At 42.7% G+C, this 23793-nt stretch overlaps 1 protein-coding gene across 2 annotated transcripts in view; it reads left to right on the top strand.

Annotated features, from left to right (window-relative positions):
- The window catches only part of FNDC3B (fibronectin type III domain containing 3B), a 467960-nt gene that overhangs the window by 282550 nt on the left and 161617 nt on the right, over positions 1-23793 (top strand). For both annotated transcript variants that reach the window (XM_077487969.1, XM_077487970.1), the window contains 4 exons: positions 1583-1721; positions 2874-2927; positions 16930-17054; positions 22790-22961. In XM_077487969.1, coding sequence (XP_077344095.1) covers positions 1583-1721; positions 2874-2927; positions 16930-17054; positions 22790-22961 — 490 coding nt within the window. The remainder of the gene's footprint in view (positions 1-1582; positions 1722-2873; positions 2928-16929; positions 17055-22789; positions 22962-23793) is intronic.

The raw sequence follows: 23793 nt of genomic DNA, 5'->3' as shown, positions 1-23793 counted from the left end.
TGTCCATCCATCCATCCATCCCTGTGTGTGTGTGTCTCCATCCATCCATCCATCCATCCCTGTGTGTGTGTGTCTCCATCCATCCATCCATCCATCCCTGTGTGTGTGTGTCTCCATCCATCCATCCATCCCTGTGTGTGTGTGTATCCATCCATCCATCCATCCCTGTGTGTGTGTGTGTCTCCATCCATCCATCCATCCGTGTGTGTGTGTCTCCATCCGTGTGTGTGTGTGTGTGTGTGTGTGTGTGTGTGTGTGTGTGTGTCCAGCCTACCTGTGTCCCGAGCCTTTGTCCCGAGCCTCCGTCCCGTGTCGTGCCTTGCCTTCGTCCCGTCCCGTCCCGTCCCGTCCTGTCCCGTGCCGTGCGTTGCCTTGCCTCCGTCCCGTGCCCTCTTCGTCGGCGGCCATTGTAAAATTCAAAAGCCGCGCCTCCTCCTTCGCCTGTGATAGGCGGAACACTGAATTTCCCAGCAGCCTGTGTTCCGCCTATCACGGACGTCGTATCATCCTCGTCCGTAGTACGAGGATGAGCGGATGCCCGTGATAGGCGGAACACAGGCTGCTGGGAAATTCAGTGTTCCGCCTATCACAGGCGAAGGCGGAGCCGGAGGCGCGGCTTTTGAATCAGAATGGCCGCTGTCTGTCTGCTCGACACGCTGATCGAGCGGGCAGACAGCGATGACTCGAGTATAAGCCGAGGGGGGCACTTTCAGCCTCAAAAAAGAGGCTGAAAATCTCGGCTTATACTCGAGTATATACGGTAGTATTGTTATATAAAAATAAAAAATAAATCAATAATGGTTGCAAGCCACCCAAATGGGATAAGTGACCCTTGTCTTGGATTACAACTAAGAAGATCCTCCAGAGCTCTGGGTAACGTATAATCTTTGATGGTTCTGCTATTGCTTACTTGGAAACAGCTAAACTCTGCAGGTTGTTTTATTATGCTATTTACTTATTGTCAAGACTAGGAAATATCTATTAAAGACATATGCTGGTTCACCTTAAGGCTGGGTTCACACTGCTGCGGGGGGAGATCCGGATGTGATTCGCACCGCAAATCACATCCGATCTCCGTAGCGCTGCGAGTTCAGCCATACAGATAGTATGGCTGAACTCGCAGCGGTCCCGCAGCAAACTCGCACGGGACCCTTTTTTTCGTCCGCAACAGAATCGGATCGCATGGGCGTTCACACCATGCGATCCGATTCTTGTGCGAGTCGGCAGATCGCACTGCGATATGCGGACGGATCTGGGGGTGTCATTAACATATCATTGACACTCCCAGCCGTTCGCATAGGGCAGTGTGAACTGCCGGCGGGAGTCGTGCGATGCGGGAAAACGCCGCGGATTCGCGGCGTTCCCGCATCGCAGCGGTGTGAACCCAGCCTAACTAGACATTTTTCTAACTGCTGCTGCTGCTGTTGCAGCTACTAGTACTAGGATCATAGGCTTGATGTTTTTTCAATATGTGACATCTTGCATTTTTGGTGCTTAAAGGTTTACTTTTAATTATTTCCTATTAAATGTTAATATTTGGTAAGTTTATATCTCATACTGTGTGTAATGTATGTTTTCTTAGGGTATATACAACAAACAAATCATTAAAGGGATCCTGCTCAGAACCCATCACTTTCACCACTCACAGCTGTGCACCAGAATGTCCTTTCCCGCCTAAGCTGTCTCACAGAACCAAAAGCTCCCTCACACTACAGTGGAAGGTAAGGTCAATTCACCTGCAGCTCTGTCATTTATGGAATCTATTTGACCACACTCTGTACTGTAATGTTTATCCTTCTCCCAGCATGCCACTTGCAAGTCTGGAGCAGATGCCAGATGCCTAACCTTTTTGTAATACACTCTGAGTACTTTCACAGTGTGTGTGTATATGTATGTATATATATATATATATAAATATATATATGTGTGTGTGTGTATATATATATATATATATATATATATATATATATATATGTGTGTGTATTAAAGACATAGATATAAAATGAATGTGTATTTAACAAAGGACATTGATTATTTTAAAAGTGTTAAAGTGCAGCTGTTGATGGCAGATAATAAGAATTTACCTTTGGTGGGTTTAAAGCTGCTGAGTGATTTAAGATGTTGTTGCTTCATCTTCACTCGCTGCTTTGTTATTACCCCATAAAGATTTAGAATTTAGTACTTTTTTGTGTGTTGTAAAACTCTATAGCTTATTTATTTAAAGCAGTATTAAGCCCAAAAGGAAACATTTATTATATTGCAGCTTTCCAATTCATAGATCCGATGGCTACATTCATTTTCATTTTTAGGCTTTCTTTCCATTTGTTCACCCGGTGATCTGGCCAGTAGCATGTCTGTTTTTTTTGTTTTTTTGTTTTTTTTTAACAGAACAAGCTATCCTGCGGGTGTGCTGTATCAGTTAGAATGTTGGGAAACCATTGACCACTGGCAAGGAAGTTAATAATCACTTTGTTTTTTTTCTATGAAAAACCTTTATCCCAAAAGGAAAAAAAATCATTGCTGTAACTGCTTGTGTAACTGTAGTGTGAGCTGGAGTTTGACTTCAATTTGTTAGTGTATCTAAATCTGACAATACAAGACTGACAATGTTGCTGCCCAAAGGTGTCCCTGTTATTCTTTGTCCAGAGTTAGGGCACTTACAGTAAGTGGCCAGATCACCAAGTAAAAACAGAGGGAAAATAGCTTTAAGAAAAAGAAAACGAATGCAGCCACCACATATAAAGGATGGGTAAGCTGCAATATATTACATTTTTGGTTTTGGATTTAATACCACTTTACCCTTCATTTTAACAAAATTTTTTTGTTTTGCTATACATGTATTTTTAAAGCATTGTTTTCTCTTGTTTTCATAGGCACCAACTGATAATGGCTCAAAAATCACCAGTTACCTCTTACAGTGGGATGAGGTTTGTATTTTATCTTTTATGGAAAGTTCCATTTTACGGTTCAATACATGGATCGAAATTTGGCTGGTTTAGTGGGAATTGGCCATGTGTTGGCAGGGAGGTTGTATCGGTAGTGTGACAAAGCTAACAAAACACTGTGGCTTTATCTGTTTGTTCCATTTTTAATTTTCAAATTTATTGAATTTTGTAGAGAGAACAGTCTCTTCACAAAGATGTCAGCGCTGAAGTTCCTGATCTTAGTTTGCAATGTTAACTTTCAGTGGAGTTAAAGGTGTGTTGGTTTAGTGCATTGGAGTGCCATTCAATTGATCAAACACTTGTCAGTTACTTTTACAAGACCTTATGGTGCACCTGTGCTCAGTCTATGGACATATAACGTATTTACATATAATTAAGCAGTAAATAAATAAAAATGCCCTCACTAACCTCTGTAACCTCTGTATCTGTAGGCACCATGGTGAAGCTCAGGTTCAAAATTCACAAAAGAGGCACTGACATGTCAACTGCTCTTCCTTTATTTTCCTTTGAATGTAAACAAACACCAGATGCTAAACTTTGCAGAGGATTTATGTAGTTTCCCTTTAATGACATTTTAAATTGTAGAGTCTATGCCTATATTTATATCACATTGGAGTTGATTTACCAAAACGAGAAAGCGTGGAATTTGGTGCAGCTATGCATAACAACCAATCAGCTTTCCGTTTTTCTTTTGTCAAAGCTTAAAGTGGTTGTAAACCCTCTCATATACCCAGTAAAGTGAATAGCCTCAGGTGATACACAGAGATGAAACAAATCCTCCTACATAGGTTTTACTTGTTTATATGCAGTCTTCTCTTTTGTACATCCCTACAAAAGGGCTGATTTTATGTTAAATCCTTCTGCATTTGTCAGTAACAAAGAGGAGGGGGCAGGGAGCTGCAGTTAGAGCTCTGTGAGAACTGATTGGAGGAAAGGGACACACCCCCTCTTCACACATGGCACCAAAACTGTGTGCTGAGCTCTCCTCCCCAACACAAATGTTATCTCATGTGTTGGGAAAACTTCTTTAGAAGTGACTCATGTTGATACCAGAGGAATGAAGCACCAGAGATAAACGCCACTGGGTATACGATACATTTTTTTTGGGTTGCATGAAAAAAATTACAGCTAACTATACAAGGTTAGTCGAGCGATCTCCCCCACTAAGTTGTTGTGTTCTGATGGAGATGACCCCCCCCCCTCCAGAACACTCCAAACAGCGTCCCTTTGCCATTAGCTAAGATCGGGAATCGGTCAGCTACTGATTTTCCAGCATGCACGTCTGACAGAAGCCAGCTGATACACACGGGTAGAATGGCGGCCAGTATTTATTGTACTGGCAAATGTCTCCCGACATTTTGCCTGTGTGTATGAGGATTTAGAGCTTTGGAGAGAAACAATTAAACACTACAGATACATGTGCTTTGTTCAGATTTCAATAACCACTTTAAAAACATCAACACTTTAACCACTTGCCGACCGCCGCACGACGATATACGTCGGCAGAATGGCACGGGCAGGCATATGGGCGTATATATAAGTCCCTGCCTGCCCGCGGGTGGGGGGCCCGATCGGGCCCCCCCCGGTGCCTGCGGCGGTCGGCATTCCTTCGAGAGCGATCCGGGATGAGGGGGCGGCCATTCATTCATGGCCACCCCCTCGCGATCGCTCCCGACGAATAGAAATCCCCCGTGACATCACTTCCTCTCCTGTAATGTAAACACAGGAGAGGAAGTGATGTATTCTCTCCTCCGTGTCGGTATTTTTCGTTCCGACACGGAGGAGAGCGGATCGGTGAGTTGCACCAACACTCTACACACACAGTAGAACATGCCAGGCACACTCACACCCCCCCTTTACCCCCCGATCACCCCCCCAATTACCCCTGCCCCCCAGTCACAGTGACACCAATGTCATTTTTTTTTTTTGCATTGGTGTCATTTGTGACTGTAATAACTGTTAGGGCAGTTAGAGTTAGCCCCCTTTAGTTCTAATGTACCCCCCTAACCCCCCCAATAAAGGTTTAACCCCGTGATCACCCCCCGTCGCCAGTGTCACTAAGGCTGGGTTCACATTGCAGCGGTTTATGAGAACGAATGTGATTCGCACCGCACTGCAGTGCAAATCACATCCGATCTCTGTGCGATTCGAGTTCAGCCATTCGCCGCACCCGCCGCACCCACCACACCCGCCGCACCCGCCGCAAATTCGCACGGGACCCTTTTTTTGGCCCGCAGCAGAATCGGATCGCATGGGTGTTCACACCATGCGATCCGAGTTTGCAGATCGCACTGCGATATGCGAACTGATCTGGGGGTGTCAGTAACATTTCACTGACACTCCCAGCAGTTCGCATAGGGCAGTGTGAACTGCCGCCGGGAGGCATGCGATGCGGGAACCCGCCGCGGATTCGCGGCGTTTCCGCATCGCTCCAGTGTGAACCCAGCCTAATAAGCGATCATTTTTCTGATCGCCGTATTAGTGTCACAGGTGACGCTAGTTAGGCAGGTAGGTATTTAGGTTCGCCGCAGCTTTTTATAGCGCCAGGGACCCCCATATACTACCGCATAAAGCCCCCTGATTGCCCCCTAGTTAACCCTTTCACCTGTGATCACCATATAACTGTTACAGGTGACGCTGGTTGGTTAGTTATTTTTTTATAGTTTCAGGGCACCCGCCATTTATTACCTAGTCTCACTAGTGTACCCCTAAATTTAGGGGTGTCTACTTTCCAAAATGGGGTCATTTGGGGGGGGTTTGTGCCATCTTGGCATTTTATGGCCTTCAAAACTGTAACGCCCTTAGAAAGCCTGAAGGCGGTGCTTGGTTTTCGGGGCCCCGTACGCGGCTAGGCTCCCAAAAAGTCCCACATATGTGGTATCCCCGTACTCAGGAGAAGCAGCAGAATTTATTTTGGGGTGTCATTTCACATATGCCCATGGCATGCGTGAGCAATATATCATTTAGTGACAACTTTGTGAAAAAAAAAAAAAAAAAAAGTTTGTAATTTTCCCGCAACTTGTGGCAAAATATAAAATATTCCATAGACTCAACATGCCTCTCAGCAAATAGCTTGGGGTGTCTACTTTCTAAAATGGGGTCATTTGTGGGGGTTTTGTGCCATCTTGGCATTTTATGGCCTTCAAAACTGTAATAGGTAGTGAGAAGTGAACTCAAAAATTTACGCCCTTAGAAAGCCTGAAGGCGGTGCTTGGTTTTCGGGGCCCCGTACGTGGCTAGGCTCCCAAAAAGTCCCACATATGTGGTATCCCCGTACTCAGGAGAAGCAGCATAATTTATTTTGGGGTGTCATTTCACATATGCCCATGGCATGCATGAGCAATATATCATTTAGTGACAACTTTGTGAAAAAAAAAAAAAAAAAGTTTGTAATTTTCCCGCAACTTGTGGCAAAATATAAAATATTCCATGAACTCAACATGCCTCTCAGCAAATAGCTTGGGGTGTCTACTTTCTAAAATGGGGTCATTTGTGGGGGTTTTGTGCCATCTTGCCATTTTATGGCCTTCAAAACTGTAATAGGTAGTGAGAAGTGAACTCAAAAATTTACGCCCTTAGAAAGCCTGAAGGCGGTGCTTGGTTTTCGGGGCCCCGTACGCGGCTAGGCTCCCAAAAAGTCCCACATATGTGGTATCCCCGTACTCAGGAGAAGCAGCAGAATTTATTTTGGGGTGTCATTTCACATACGCCCATAGCATGTGTGAGCAATATATCATTTAGTGACAACTTTGTGTAAAAAAAAAAAAAATATTTTTTTTTTGTCATTATTCAATCGCTTGAGGCAAAAAAATAAAATATTCAATGGGCTCAACATGCCTCTTATCAATTTCCTTAGGGGGTCTACTTTCCAAAATGGGGTCATTTGGGGGGGTTTTGTACTGCCCTGCCATTTTAGCACCTCAAGAAATGAGATAGGCAGTCGTAAACTAAAAGCTGCGTAAATTCCAGAAAACGTACCTTAGTTTGTAGATGTGACAACTTTTGCGCAAACCAATAAATATACAATTATTGACTTTTTTTTTACCAAAGACATGTGGCTGAATACATTTTGGCCTAAATGTATGACTAAAATTGAGTTTATTGGATTTTTCTAATAACAAAAAGTAGAAAATATCATTTTTTTTCAAAATTTGCGGTCTTTTTACGTTTATATCGCAAAAAATAAAAATCGCAGAGGCAATCAAATACCATCAAAAGAAAGCTCTATTTGTGGGAAGAAAAGGACGCAAATTTTGTTTGGGTACAACATTGCATGACCGCGCAATTACCAGTTAAAGCAGCGCAGTGCCAAAGTGTAAAAAGACCTCTGGTCATTTACCAGCAAAATGGTCCGGTCTGAAAGTGGTTAATTAAACAAGCTGAAGTTATAATATGATTGGCTACAATACACAGCGACACGAGATGTTGCACTCTCCAGTTTTAGTAAATCAACCCCTTTGTATCCTAAGCATATGAACGATTTATTAGTATAGGTATTAGTGTACGTGCAATTTTTTTTTTTTTCAGCTTCTGGTTGTTCATATGCTATTACTATTGCTTGCTACGTGGTGTATGTTTGCTTTTATCTGATCAAACTCATCTTCTCAGCCTTAAATAAATGAAAGTAAAAAAGATTTCTATGCTGTGAAAAAGATCAAGAATTGGCCCCTAAGCCTCTCGTCTGCTGAGCTCATTAGAGGGAAACAGGATGTAAACACAGAGACTGCACGGCCAACCAGTGAATCAAGCAAGCATGAACGTAAGGCTGGGTCAGAGGAGAGCAATCAATAAGACTGCTCTTTCTGTTTTCTTTGCTTTGCATGGTGGGCCTTATTTTTACTCAGGAAATACTGCTTCACAGAGGACTTATAGGCTCACCACTTAGGGAATACATGTCAGTCACACATGCCAGACTCATTTTCCTTTGACTTTTTCAACTTCTTTTTATTAAATCCGAAATCTATTCAAATTAATAGGTAACTAGTTCTTTACAAAAACATGGCAGGAAGAAAATTCTCTCCTAAAAAAAATACAGATAAATCGAACTCTTTGGATTGCAGTGGTCATCATTACTCTATTCTGGTTGTGTTTCTAACATCTATGTTCATGGAACAGATCATGTCAATAAGAAAGACATACTGTGGTGTGTTGTAAAAAAACACATCATTCAGTGTACATGTGTTCAATATATTTAAATATTTATCAATGACTCCATAAGCTGTTGATGTTCCGAACACAAATAATTACTTGCTAACAGCAACCACTTTTTTTTAAATTAGCTGTATAGAATGTACATACATGACAAATTGGACGTGCATGAAGCTGTAATGGCTATTGATAAAGTAGAAGTTTCCATCATAGTTGGCAGCAGGGCCCTAAAATAAGTAGAGTGTAGTTTAAAAATACTGAAAGTGATCATCCATTTTAGTAAATGTTTATAACTGTAAATACCACCTCCTGTGAAACCAAAAGAATAAAAACCCAATTCAGCTAGGGATTTTCGAGCTGTGGTGGCAACTCTGCACATGCTCAGTTTTCAGTGAGCTTCTATGCTGAGCACGTCCTCCCTATCACATCTGAGAAGCCCATGTGACTATAGAGTCACACATGTGGGTGTATACACAGTGGAAAATGACAGCCCACTCCCTCCCTCCTCCTCCATGCTCACTAACCAGCTAAACACTATGGGGGCAGGTATTGCATGTAGATTAATAGAGGCTTCACCTCCCTCTTATTCTAAGAAACAGGCTGGAGGGCCTGTGACTGGCAAAAATCTACCCACACCATGTTATTTCCACAAAATAATAAAGTTTTGATTTCAAATATACAGTATATTTGTATGTCAATTTAAAACAGTTTATTGATATTATTTATTTATTTTTAATCTGTATCCCAAAGGCTGTTTTTTTCTCTTTTTTCATTTTGAACATGTGACCAGCAGCAGAGAACTAGAAGCTCCTCCTGCTTATGTTTCTCTGCAGAGAGGCTGGGAGAGAGCTGGGTCATGTGACAGCTGTATATCTATTAGGAAAAAAGTGCTTAGATGTTTGTTTTTCAAATAAGCCCCGGACCATTTTGCTGGCCAAAGACTAGAGCACTTTTTGCAATTCGCCACTGCGTCGCTTTAACTGACAATTGCGCGGTCGTGCGATGTGGCTCCCAAACAAAATTTACGTCTTTTCTATCCCACAAATAGAGCTTTTTTTCGGTGGTATTTGATCACCTCTGCGGTTTTTATTTTTTGCGATCTAAACAAAAAAAGAGCAACAATTTTGAAAAAAAAGCTATTTTTTTTGCTATAATAAATATTCCCCAAAAATATATAAAAAAACATTTTTCCCTCAGTTTAGGCTGATACGTATTCTTCTACATATTTTTGGTAAAAAAAAAAAAAAAAAGGGTTTATTGATTGATTTGTGCCAAAGTTATAGCGTCTACAAAATAGGGGATGTTTTTTTGCATTTTTATTAATAAAGTACTAGTAATGGCAGCATCAGCAAGTTTTATCGTGACTGCGACGTTATAGCGGACACGTCGGACAATTTTGACGTGATTTTGGGACCATTCACCATACAGCAATCAGTGCGATTAAAATTGCATTGATTACTGTGTAAATGGGACTGGCAGTGAAGGGTTAACACCAGGTGGCGCTGTAGGGGTTAAGTGTGTCCTAGGGATGTGTTCTAAATGTAGGGAAGGTGGGCTATGTGTGACAGATCACTGATCATAGCTCCCGATCACAGGGAGCTATGATCAGTGACAGTGTCACTAGGCAGAACGGGGAGATGCTTTTTTACATCTCCCCATTCTTCCTCTCCGTGAGACGATCACGGGTATCCCCGCGGACAACAATGTCCGCGGGACCCACGATCCTACTCGTAGAGCTCCCAGGCAGTACGCACGCGATGGCATGGCAGCAAATTCAAAGGGATGTACAGGTACAGGTACGCCCATTTGCGCAGCCGTGCCATTCTGCCGACGTACATCGGCATGTGACGTCCGGAACTGGTTAAAATAATTACAGTGCAATCGTCCACATACTGAAATAGAAGGGACAAACAGTGTGTGTTTAATATCACTTTAAGTGTGAAAATGACTGTTCATAGAAAGATTAGAACTGTATTCATAATGTATCAGTCTTCATACTCTTCATAATGCACTGTTATTTCTTTGGTCATATACCACAATAAGAAAGAACTAGACATAAGTGTTTAAGACGCCTGATGGGTCTATAAGAAGTACCACAGTTTATACTGTGTCCTTAAAATATTTAATGTTCTGCAACGTTTTTTCACAAGCCATAAAAATACAGAGCAGTCTGTAGTGGGGATGGGCGAACGGTTCAGCCCGAGCATAAGTTCAGACTGGACTGTCGTTGTTCAGACGTTCGGCGGACATCCAAACAAATGGGTAATTCGACCGTTTGTTCGGTCCCCCGAACCGACCACAATGCATTGCGGGGCTGAATAGTGCATTGTAAGCCCTGATTGGCTGAAGCAATGAAAGCTTCAGCCAATGAGGGCACAAAGCACTGTCAGAGTCATGATTGGACACTGTCATGATTACTTTATCCTTACTACCAGTTTAACACCATTTACTTCTGTGTGCTTTACTGCCAGTTTAACGCCATTTACTTCTGTGTGCATTACTGCCAGTTTAACGCCATTTACTTCTATGTGCGTTACTGCCAGTTTAAGCCATATAGTTCTGTATGCGTTACTGCCAGTTTAACGGCATATCGTTTTGTGCGTTAAAGCCAGTTTAACGCCATATAGTTTTGTGTGTTACTGCCAGTTTAATGCCATTTACTTCTGTGTGCGTTACTGCCAGTTTAACGCCATTTACTCATGTGTGCATTACACTGCAAGTTTAACGCCATATAGTGTTGTGTGTTACTGCCAGTTTAACACCATATAGTTCTGTGTGCGTTACAGCCAGTTTAACACCATATTGTTTTGTGTGGGTTACTGCCAGTTAAATGTCATATAGTCCTGTGCGTTATTTCCTCTTTTTACTGAGTTTGCCCATGCTATCCTGCCACAGCATGCAGAGGAGGTGGTAGACTGGCTTTCTCATCCTCCTCATCCTCTGTCATGCAAGCAGAGACAAGTGTGCAGTCCCCTGCAGTTGTCAGGGTGGATACACCTGCCTCCTTGTCCACACCTATGCCTGCCATAGCCCCAACTCAGCTGACTCCTCCATGGCCACAGCGTCAGCCACTTGCTACTTGATGATGCCTAGCTATTACTGGATTCAGATGTTGGTTCTGAGGTTGAGGATGACAGAAATGTGAGCCCGGAGAGAGGGGGGAACACTGGTAGGCAAATTGGCTTTCATGTTCCCCAAGCCACAGCGTATTGCAAAGTTGTCTCCAGGGGTATTGATGATGATGGAGGAGATGGAGATGATGATAATGATGAGGTCACTGATGCGACTTGGGTGCCAGATAGAGCAGAGGAGGAAACTGAAGATCAGGCGGCACAACCCCAAGGAGGCCGACATCAAGAAAGAGTAGAGAGCAGCCACCCTATTCCATCACATTCTGCAGCTTTTATCTCCCAGCCCACTCCTTAAAGCTCAGCTGTCTGGGCTTTTTTCAGCAGATCGCACTGTTGCTATCTGCAAACTGTGTCTCAGACACATCAAACGTGGCAAAAACCTCAGCCATTTGGGTACCACATGCTTAACAAGGCATTTAACATCCGACCACTCGATGTTGCACATTGGCAAGAGCACCTAAAAGCCACACAAAAGGAGCACAAATCGGTCCCTCCTCCTCCTCCTTACCCACTTCAGTCTGCCCTTGCTATACCGAGTCATTACCTCTCAGCAGCCTCCACTGACAGGGATGATGGTATAGCACAGGGTGTCCCTGGTCCTAGCTGCACGTCTGCCAGCAGCACACCACCAGCTGTAGACTGTAGCCGGAAAACTTCTCTGCCCCATCTGCTGCAACAGAAAAAAATACAGTCCCTGCCACCCACATGGCCAGTGTCTAAATGCAGGTTGTCAAAGCTGTTGGTTCTCCAACTTCTGCCTTTCATCCTGGTGGATTCTGCCCCCTTCCGTGAATTTGCAAATTGTGCTGTACCACAATGGTAGGTTCCCAGTCGCTACTACTTTTCAAGTAAGGCCATTCCATCTCTCTACCATCACGTGGAATGGAATGTTCTGGCATCGTTGGGCAAGGCAGTCAGCGGTAAAAAAATCCACCTTACTGCTGACACGTGGTCCAGCAAGCATTAGCAGGGACGATATATTTTGTTCACAGCACACTGGGTAACGATACTTGCAACTCGAAAGGATGCAGGACAGGGCTTGGTGCTGCAGCTTGTTGTGCCCCCAATTGGTCATGCAGTGCTTCCTAAATACGTACCCAAGGTTGCAAGATGTGCTAAAGCTGGTCAGAAGAGTCTGTAGCCATTTCAGGCGGTCATACACAGCCAGTGCTTGGTTGGCTGAAATTCAGCGGGAATTCCACCTGCCCGTAAACCTCCTGATTTTTGACATGCCCACCAGGTGGAACTCGACTTTGGCAATGCTGCAGCAGCTATACATGCAGCTGTCAGCGAGTACCTGTGCGAATACTGCACAACGACAGACTCAGGACGCCTCAGCTTTTTTCCTCACGCCAATGGCTGATTATTAAGGATGCATGCACTGTATTGTCCCCATTTTGAGGAGGCCACAAGGATGGTGAGCCGTGACAGTGCATGCATCAGGTGTTGTGTTCCTGCTGGAGCAGACTCTGCGTGGCATTATGGAAAGGGCACTGGAGGCAGAGCAGCAGGAGGAAGAGGAGGACTTCCTTTCCTCTCAAGGCCCACTTTATCCAGACACCACTTTAAAGAAGAGAAAGACATGCGTCCATCTTTCCAACCCTTGGGAGTAGTACGTGGCTGGGAGGAGGAAGTTCCAGATGCTGTCATCCTGAATGACCCCGAGGAGTCTGTTTCTCAAGCCTCAACAAGGCGCATGGGCAAACTCATGCTTCAAAGCCTACGAAAAGACACAAGAATGCAGGGCATAAAGGAGAAGAATGATTACTGGTTGGCAACCCTCCTTGACCACTGTTATAATGGGATGGTCTCAGAACTCATCCCGTCCCCACAGAGTGTGCAAAAGATAACAAATCTCTTGAGGACACATTAAAGAGGATTGTATTGAACGTTCTTCCTGACTCATGGACATGGAAATGTAGTTTTGAGTGTTCTGTTGGTCAAGAGAGGAGCATTGGAGAAGGCGTCCACCTAAGCAGTGGCGGCTGGTGAAGTTTTTGGATGGGGGGGCGCCAGACCCCGCCCATCATGACCCCGCCCACCATTTTGGCCCCTCCCACTTCTCATAAAACACACCCCTTATGTAATCGGAAAAAAAAATTGATGTGGGTTCCCCCTCCCAGAGCATACCAGGCCCTTAGGTCTGGTATGGATTCCAAGGGGAACCCCCTACGCCAGACCCTTATCCGAGCACGCTACCTGGCCGGCCAGGAAAGGGGGTGGGGACGAGCGGGCGTACCAGGCCGCGTGCCCTCAACATGGGGGGGTGCCTTGGGGGAGGGGGGGCGTGCCGCCGGCCTCTTCTCCCGACTTCGGGGGTCTTGTCCCCCTCTTCGGTTCTTCTGCCGGGCCACCGCGCCTTCTTATAGCTCTTTTAGAGGCGGTGGCCCGGTCTTCTGCTGCCGCCGCCGCCCGTTCTTCTTCTTCTTCTTCCTCTCCTTCTTCTCCAGGAGATGTTGCCTCGACGATCTCCCTGGCCGGAATGCCGGGGACGCGCTGCGCTGCCACTTTTATAGAAGAACAATGGGGCGGTGTCACATGGGTTGATGTCACATGGGTTGGTCACATGGGTTGATGTCACATGGCGACTGTGACATCAACCCATGTGACCAACCCATGTGACATCAACCCATGTGACACCGCCCCATTGTCCCTATATAAGTAGCAGCGCAGCGCGTCCCTGGCATTCCGGCCAGGGAGATCGTCGAGGCAACATCTCCTGGAGAAGAAGAAGGAGAAGAAGAAGAAGAAGAAGAACGGGCGGCGGCGGCAGCCCGTTTTTTTTTTTTTTTTATTAGTTTTTTTTTAACTTTTTTTTTTTTTTTTTTTTTAACTTTTTTTTTTTTTTACACCTAGGGAGAGGGGGGGCGGCGCCCGGGCGCCCCCTATGGGCGGGCCGCCACTGCACCTAAGTGAGGCATTTTTTTAGTCCTTACCGCCCAGGCCTGTCAGCTTCCACATCACATCGGCAGCGTCTGCATCATATGGTGGACGATTACCTTGGGGCCAAAACAGAGATGGAGAGCTTTCCAGCTGAGGAGCCACTGACTTACTGGGTCATGAAAATAGACCACTGGCCAGAACTTGCCCAGTATGCTATTGAGTTGTTGGGCTGCCCTGCATCCAGTGTGCTTTCAGAATGGGCATTCAGTGCTGCAGGAGGTTTCGTTACTGGTCATAGAACGTGTCTGTCCACAGACTCTGTGGACCATTTGACTTTTATAAAAAAGAAACAGTCCTGGATTAACAGCTATGAAGCCCCTGATGCCAATGTCACTGATTAAGTCTTTTTGGGATGTGGAATTTCTGCAGGATTTTGAGGCCGCCTAGCTTTGAGGGTGTTCAATCATTTCATCTGGGAGAATGTTTTGGAATGTTTTTGGTATAGGTTTCATGGACACAATTAACACCCAAAGACCATTGCAATATTTTACTGTGATTGCATAGCATTGCAATTTTTTACAGCAAGGCCAATTCTTGCTTTCATGAAGCGTACCTCTATAGGGTTAAGGTGGGAAAGCGCCACCGACATCCAAAGACCAATTTTTCTGCACCTGTTTTACATGTGCATATCATTGCAATTTTTTTACAACAAAGCCAATTCTTGCTTTCATCAAGATTACCTCTATAGGGTTACGGTCGAAAGGCGCCACTGACACCCAAAGACCAATTTTTATGCACCCATTACTTCTATCCAAAGTCAAAGTGACACCAGAATTTATCCAAAACGTCTCTAATCCTGTTCCCAGTGCACTACGTTGTGGCCTCATTATACACACTGGCTCCCCAGCTGTTGCTGAGTAAAATAAAGTCAGCTTGCAGGGAAAATTTTCTTTTTTTTGTCTTTATAAATGCAATTATTGCTGCAGCAGATTCTAGAGATGATACAGATTTGCCACTTCACATGTAGTCTAAAGGGAACCCCCAGGCACTATGTTGGAGAGAATGTTTCATTTTTAAGCTTTCACTTTAAAAATAAAAAAAATACTGCTCATTTAACCTCCCTGACGGTATGATTATTTTAGGTGCTGAAAGCGGTACCATTATTTTGCATGAAAATTTGGCGTTTTATATTGTAGTCCTGTAATTCTTAGGAATAACTCACTTAAATCTGTCCAAACCAGAGTCTAGTAGACATCCCAGGCATGATAAAGTTTGAAAAATGATATCATAAATTATAATGTAATAAATAATTATAAATAATTATACCAAATAATAATATAATAATAAAAATGATTCAATAATGTAATCAAATCAAACACTGAAATTTGCTCAGTTGCCGAATTGTCACTGTCATTACTTTTCAGTATTTGATGACGGATCTCACCATAAATCGCTATCGCTCAATTCTGCGAGTGATTCTAATTTATTATCGCTGTTTTATAGCTGGTCTAAAACCATTTTTGATGTAAAGGGACAGTTTTGGTTGCTATGGACAATCTCCAGTTTCCAGGCATTAAGAACAGTTTTTATAATATAAAACTGCATGCAGAACACTGGAGAAACTACTAGGGACAAAGGGGATGTGAAATAATTACATACAGCAATGTAATCTGTAAGATTTTTGAATTTGGCCCCGTTCTCCGTCCCCGTGCGTCGCAACGCTTGCAGGGAACGGAGCCTGGCGATGTGATGAATCGAGCGGAGGACGAGGCGCTCGCAGTACGGGGGGACATCGCTGGATCCAGGGGACAAGGTAAGTAAACTCATCCTGGATCCAGGGATGCAATCCCGAGTCTGGCTCGGGGTTACCGCTTTTGGTTCTGAATTTTCACCCCAAGCCAGACTCAGGAATACCGCCAGGGGGGTTAAAATTACATTTTTCACAAACTTTTTTTATATTGATGCATGTCCCCGAGGGCAAAACCCGGAACCCCTATAACCATTGTATGCCCAATTACTTGCATATAAGCCTTCAAAATGGGCTCTTTTGATTTTTGACGTTCAGGTCCCATTGACTTTAATGGGGTTCGTTATTCTGGTCCGAACCTTCGCGGTGTTTGAAAGTTCTGAGGCAAACCAAACAGGGGTCCATTCGGCCCATCACTAGCCTGTAGAACCTATTTTAAAAGACAACATTACTCCCTAAATTGCTACCATGAAAAAATACTACTTTTGCTAGTGTGTCACAAGAAATATTGTTGACCGTTTCACCTAGCTATAAAGTTGTTTTTGGCAGTTTTACTACTTTTTTTTTTGAATATCAGTACTATGAGTTATTTTTCATCAAATTGATATTTTTGTTAATTGTAATTAATTTCTACCTTTGAAAAATGTCACTGCTAATTTGTAACTGCCATTTCGTTATTTTCAGGGAATTAATGAGAACCGTTTGAAAGGTGGCATAATTTAATTTTTTTTGTCATTATGATATTTTTTGCCACTTAGTCTGCTTTGCAATAGTTGATCCCTTCAACATAATACGTTTCCATTTCAATAAAACTATAAAAAAGATTTAGTATGAAAACAGGATGCAATGTGACACATTAAAACCCATTATTTCTCCAGTTTTTGTTAATTGGCTCTGATCTGGGTATTTACTGTAAATATCAGGCAGAATAGTTGACTGTTCATTAAAACTTCAGCTATGCTGCTTTTTTCATCTCATGTCTAACTGTAATCATGATAAAGTAACTTACTCAGTCTAGGTACAGAAAAGAATCTGCATGGGATACATATATTAATACATTTTTTTTTCTCCTCAGGGTAAAAGAAACAGTGTGTTCAGAGAATGTTACACAGGAATCCAAAGGCACTGTAAGCTCACAAAGCTGTGCCCCGCCATGGGATACACCTTTAGAGTGGCAGCACGCAATGATATTGGGAAAAGGTAAGTTCTGTTATTTAAATAAAGCAAATTGGTTGCTATGGCTTATTGTACTTTGTACAGCATTACTATGTTTTGTGCAGCCTTATTAAAAATATTTAATATTTAATTTATTAATAAACATTTGCCGCACAGAGATTGTGAATGAGTTTCAAAGGATTTGAGGGTCTTCTTGTACTTAACAGGATTGCCACAATGGTCTATTGTTATTTTGTAGCGCCAACACCTTTATCTTTGTTTACCATTTAACAGGATTGCTGGCACAATTGTCAATGAAGCATGCTGCAGAATTCTGTTTGACTTTTTCCCCTCTGAATACTGACTATGTAGACTTTTTTCAAAACATTATTACATTGTATGCCTTTGAAAGGATTGTCATAGAATGGTGTAGATTGGGTAAAGTTTATCTAAAATCACACTTTTTTTTTTTTTTAATAGAGTATGGGGATTAAAACCACTGTTTTTTTGCCTTCTATGTCTCTGTAGGATAATTTCCATTCACTTCCTGTCCTGTAGACTCAAAAGTAATTGAAGAGGATATCTTTGCAATGTGAGGCAAATGCCCACCTAGACAGTTGTCATGGGAACAAGTGTCCCCATTGGAAGATTTGCACTATATTCAAAATTTTGAAAAAACAAAAACAAAACAGGAACTTCCTTTCATTCCCAATAATATTGATGACCAGTAAAATTAGATAGGAAATTCCCTAACGGGGACATTCCTCTGGATCAACTGTGGGTATAAAATAGTGTACATGGAGGTTTTCGATTTGTGTTTGTTTTTTCTTTCTTCTGTTGGTTGAACTGGATGGATTTTTCAACCAGAATAACTATGTAATGGCTGTGCCCTTTATCAATTATGAGAAAAGAATAAAGACCCTGTCAGTGGTACCAGAGGTTGCCCAAATCTTATGTTGGGTGGAACACAATGCTTCAGTTCTGTCCACGATCTTCATTCTGAGAGTTGGAAACTGCCATGCAGACCACCAAAGTCAACAAAGTCTAGATCTAGGAGAGTGGTCTCAAGATCTGGAAATATTCCTTCAGATTTGTTGAAGGCAGGGATTGCCGGACATGGATTTCCTGGCAACTTTCTCAACCTAAAAGTGCCAGATCCGTTGTCTCAAGGTCTAATATACCATCTTGACTTACAGTTGTCGGCTTTAACAACCTGGCTATTGAAAGCTAGGTACTAAGGGACAGGGTGGAACACTGGACTCAGTGATTCCTTTGATGCTTAAAAAAGAATATCATTACATGGTTAAATCCCACAAGGTACCATGTGCATGTAGCATTTGGCCCCATTCTAATCTATGCTGTAGTTGCTGAGCAGCATGGTTGGACAACTTGCCCCTCTCCCCCTGTTTCCTTCGGACCATGTTGCTAGCACGGATACAAATACATAATGATGGCTGATTGACAGAGCTTCTCTTTAATGGGAAACTTCCAATTTCAGGTCGCAAAAAACTCCACTGACAAAGTCAAAATTGTTTGTACAACTTCCCAGAGGCTTGTCCAGGCAACTGAAGATGCAAAGGAGAAAGTTTACAAACTTTATTGCCCAAGTCAGCTCTGGCAGGGCTGTTTGATCATCCACTGCTTGTAAACATGGGTTGTGCTGAATGTGGCAGAAGTTTGAGGTGTATCCAGGCAACAGCTGATGCTAAAAGTTTTTACAAGCAGCATCTTATCACACAGCCCTGCCAGAAGTGACTGTGGCAGTGTAGTTTGTATAACTTTATCTTCAGCATCCTCTGTTGCCCGAATGCACCTGGGGGAAAGTATACAAACAATTCTGCCAGAGAAAAGAGGAAGAAAGGCAGATAAAATTAGCACATGAGAACAAGCAATGGTGACAGTACTGGCTGTAGCTCTCCCAGAGGAACACCCACAACTTGGACTTCTTCCAATGGGTTGAGCTAAAGCTAGCACAGACAGAATAATAAAGGGGCTTTTAATAGACAGCCAGGCAATGCATTTGGTCCCTTGGGGTTTCAAATTGGAAGGTCATCAAAATTCTTCACTAAGACTCGCAAATTTACTTCCCATCAGTTATTCTATCGTACCTGCAAAGTGTAAATTTTGTAGAGTTCATAGCGGTTCGTGTGTGTTTTCCTTTTCAGTGACATGGTTATTGGCTTTTTTTCCAACAGGGCTTGGATCAGCAGTTAGCCTCATGCTTTAATGATATAGACTCCTAAATCACTTACCAATTCAGGTGTTGTCACCGTAACCAAGACAAATAGCACAGAAGGAAACCCCTGGTAAAGGACATCAGGGGAGCATAGGGGTTACTATTGGTAACACAAGGATTATAATAGAGTGTTATTTGAAAAAATATAATTCATTGGTATCAAGCAGGCATAAAAACAGATTGCAATACTGATAACCAAATTGTGTGACAGCTTCACAGAAAATACAGATTCCCCATCAGCACTGCAAAGGGGTGCATGGAATGGTGGATATCAGACAAGAACAAACAAAAAACATGACAACCTAAAACAAAATCGAACTTGACGTCTGGATGCCAAATAGCAATACGCAGATGTAATGTCATAAAAAAATTGCTTGGACGATATCCTCTAGTACAAGATTCCTAGTCAGGTATTATGACATGTAATCTGCGTTTGGCCCCAGGGGAGGAGGGGATGGGCGCAGACAGGTGATTCTGTCTATCACTGGTGGGATGAGCAACTGATGATCCATCAGTTACCAGTAGGAGGGAAACGTGCACAATGTGGTCATGGGCAGGAAGGAATGTGAATCCTCTAGTTCAGGTGAACTGTATTTGGAGGTTTGGATAACAAGCCAACCTTGGTAACATATACTGTTCCTGGAAAGATGAATGACCCGCAGCTGCACTGGAATGAAGTAACCGAGAAAGCAAGCAGCGAGCGATATATTTGCTGAAAATGTTCACTGTTGCTATAAGGCTTATCTCATTGTGCAATATGTCTACTGAAAAATGGAGGGTATATTCTAACAGGCTAGGTCGGGTGCATAAGGCCTCTGCAGTGGCCCCTCATTAATGTGTCCTGTTTACTTGTGCTCAAATAGCATTAAGTAGGCTTGATTACACATGTCTGGGTGGATGTACTGATAGAGGATACATTACCGCTGCCATTGACCAGGCACCCCTTGCCGGGACTCCCACTGATGGTTCAACCCAAAATAGTTTGACCTCTGTTGGCAAAGGAATAGGCGTAACCAGTGTGTCCATCACTCAGTGAGGCAGCTACCGCTGCCTTGTCACGACTCCTTATCCCAGTTACAGCAGGGTTTGCCGAGGGTGGCATCACGGGACGCTGATGAAGTCAATGCATTTCGCTAGGGGAAGTAGCGTATGTTTGGTCCAAGCAATTCCTTTTTTTATCACATGACATTACATCTCTTTATTGCTATTTGGCATCCGGACGTCCAGTTCTATTTTGTTTTATGTTGTTATGTTTTTTGTTTGTTCTTGTCTGATATCCACCATTCCATTTCCCCCCTTTGCAGTGCTGATGGGGAATCAGTTTTTTCTGTGAAGCTGTCACACAATTTGTTTAGCAGTATTGCTAATACTTGATACTAATAATTTTTTTTTTTTTTTTTAAAAACACTCTATTATGATCCTTGTGTTACCAATAGTAACTCCTATGCTCCCCTGTGTCCTTTACCGGGGGTTTCCTTTTGTACTTTCCCTTGCCGCTGGCCTTTCATTCTCTGGTTTTCAACTTTGTTATGCTTGTGTCTCCTCTGGTCAGCCCCACCCCCGTGTTGCACTGGGACCTGAACTTGGTGCTTTATGTCTTGCAAATAACACCCTTTGAGAACATTTAGAAACTTTCTTTGCAAAGTCTTCAACAGCAAGTGTTCATTTTGGTGGTCAGCTCTAGGGGTTTCAGAGTTGGTAGCTTTGCTTTGTAAACCTCTGTTTTTGGTTTTGCATAGGAACAGGAATGGTTCTTTGTCTGAAGTTTTCTTTTTTTCCAAAGATAGTGTCTACTTGTCATCTTATTGAGGATATTATCATGCCTTCTCTTAATCCCAGGCCAACATACCCCTAACAAATGGTGCTGCATTGCTTGGATGTCATTAGGGCCATACATGTTTACTTATCTGCCACCATCTCATTTAGTGAATTTGACTCCCTTTCTGCAGTCATTGAGGGTCTCAGGAGGGATCCTCAGCCACTCGAGATAGATTTGACATAGCAAGTATTTTTTTTTTGTACATACTGTACCATCATTTATTTTTTGTAGGACACAGCACTTGCCTTGTTTATGTGCTTCTTTTTGACTAACTGAGCAGCCTCTAGCTAATTGAGCTTTTGGCTACGACTTGGGGCCACCCAAGGCTTTGCTTTTGTTTTTAATGCCTGTAGTTCCTAAGTTTGGATAGAGTGACAAGGGGTTAGTCCCCCTGTTGAATTTTTATTGCTGCCTATGTTGATGCTGGGGAAATTCATTTCTGTTTTCGTTAATTTCTTTATGTCTTTATGACCATAATCACTGAGACAGAAAGTGATGAGAAATCTAAAATATCTGAGATTTCTCCAGAACAAAACGTGAAGGAAAATCTTCCAACTGGAGACACGATAAAATGTAATTTCCGTAGAAGATCTCCTATCATTTCCTGTTTTTATCTTCCGGACAGAAAGTGAAGGGAAACCTTTACAAGAGGATCTAAACAGGGTTAAAAGCTGTAAAATATTGGCTTTGCATACACTTAATCTCTTGAAGTCTTGGCAAAGATGAAAACCTACCACACAGAAGTGTATGTATTGATGAAAGATTTAGCTCATCTAATAGGCAGTTGCAGGGCCAAAAACATATTGTTGGATCTGCTCTAACTGTTTAACTGTTTTCCCTATCAGCTGCTGGACTGAATTGTTTGATTCCCTTGCAACCTCCAAACCATTTTCAATCCGGTCTGCTATCCATAGAAAGTCATATTATATAGGCAGTACTGTTGCTTTCTACAAGAGAACACCAGTGTGCGCCCACTTAATTAGATAGCTGAAAGGTCTGTTGAGAAGTGTAGTTCAGGAAACTATTAGATCTCTTTGCCTGCTTGTAATATAGATTGGCATTTTTTATATTTCATATCCAGAAGTAAACTATTTAATGTGAAAAGACATTGAAATTGCAAATATGGCAATCAAGATTTTATCAAAAAACATGGCAGTCGATTATGATACATAGGGGTTTATTTACTAAAGGCAAATCCACTTTGCACTGCTAATGCACTTGAAAGTGCAGTCACTGCAGATCTGAGGGGAATTTTTGTTTGTACATGATTGGATGAGAGAAATCCCTCAGATCTACAGCAACTGCACTTCCAAGCGCATAAGCAGTGCACTTGTAGTGCAAAGTGGATTTGCCTTTAGTAAATCAACCCCATAGTGCTTTCCAAAACTAAATGTCATTCAAGTAGGGTTTACATGCACTTTAAGTAAATATTCCAGTATGCAACATTTACTCTGTAAGCAAAAATATATGCAGAAAAACAAGAAATTATTAATCTAGTAGAAGTTTATTTTTATATGTAAGTAAATATTGACATGCCAGTCAAAAACCTGTGTGCTCCTTTGACTGTTTTTTTTGTGGAAAGGTGGATTTCCTTCTTAAAATGTACATTTATACACACGGAGCTTTAATCTGTGGTAACCAACATAATTAAATTGTTTACACAGTATGGAACACTGCTACATCGTAGTAAACATCTTGCTCATTGACGTGTCTGTCTATTCACAGCGAGTACAGCCAAGAGATTGTGTACTACACATCAGGCAATATCCCTCAGACACCCTCCACACCTAAATTTATTAGAGCTGGAATTACGTGGATAACACTGCATTGGATGAGGCCAGAGGGATGTTTCCCAGAAGAAGTCATTTCATACACGTTGGAGATTCAGGAGGATACCGTACGTTCCTTGTTTCAATGTTTTTTGTGCTATTTACACTAGAGAAGTGGGGGATTTTTTGAAGTCTTGCCTTAATAAATGTTGTTTTCTAATTCATTTGGCCATGCAGCGTAAAGACGTTGCATATTTGCACCTCGTAGACCTGAATGGGTGAAGGTGGCTGTGTGCATCTATGCAGCGCTGTTTGTGCACAGTAACACGTGCACAGATGTCATGCCCCAAACGGAGAAACATGGACTCAGGACATGTCATCTGTGCACACATGCTACTTTATGAAAAAAAATTGCATAGCTGCATACAGCCCCCTTCACCCATTTCTGCCTATGGGTGGCTGTGCGCAGCTCCAGGACATCCCAAGCACCAGAAATATTATATATTCATGAAGTATTCAACTGTCCGGCTTATGAAGAAAAAATAAACTTTCCCTTAAAAATAACATGTGACAAATCTAATTTCAAGTAGTGCCTGTGAGTACAGCTACCAGTGCCATAATAATATTTCATAATATGGTGCAGGAATAGGGATGCACCGAATGGGTTTTTTGGTGCCGAAACCGATACCGAAAATGAAAAATACTCTAGGCCGAAAACCGAAACCGATACCGAAACGGCACAGATACCAAAAGTGACTGTTTTTAAAAAATATTTTTATACAGAAGATGGTCAGAGACTGGGGACACGGTACAGGAGATGGTCAGAGACTGCAGACACATTACAAGAGATGATCAGAGACTGCAGACACATTACAAGAGATGGTCAGAGACTGCAGACACATTACAGGAGATGGTCAGAGACTGGGTACACATTACAAGAGATGGTCTGAGACTGGAGAC

This window comes from Lithobates pipiens, unplaced genomic scaffold (genome assembly GCF_037356315.1).
Source record: "Lithobates pipiens isolate NorthernLeopardFrog02 unplaced genomic scaffold, aLitPip1_a1.2 Scaffold_18, whole genome shotgun sequence".
NCBI lineage: Eukaryota > Metazoa > Chordata > Amphibia > Anura > Ranidae > Lithobates > Lithobates pipiens.
This window is presented reverse-complemented; position numbering and strand designations above follow the sequence as displayed.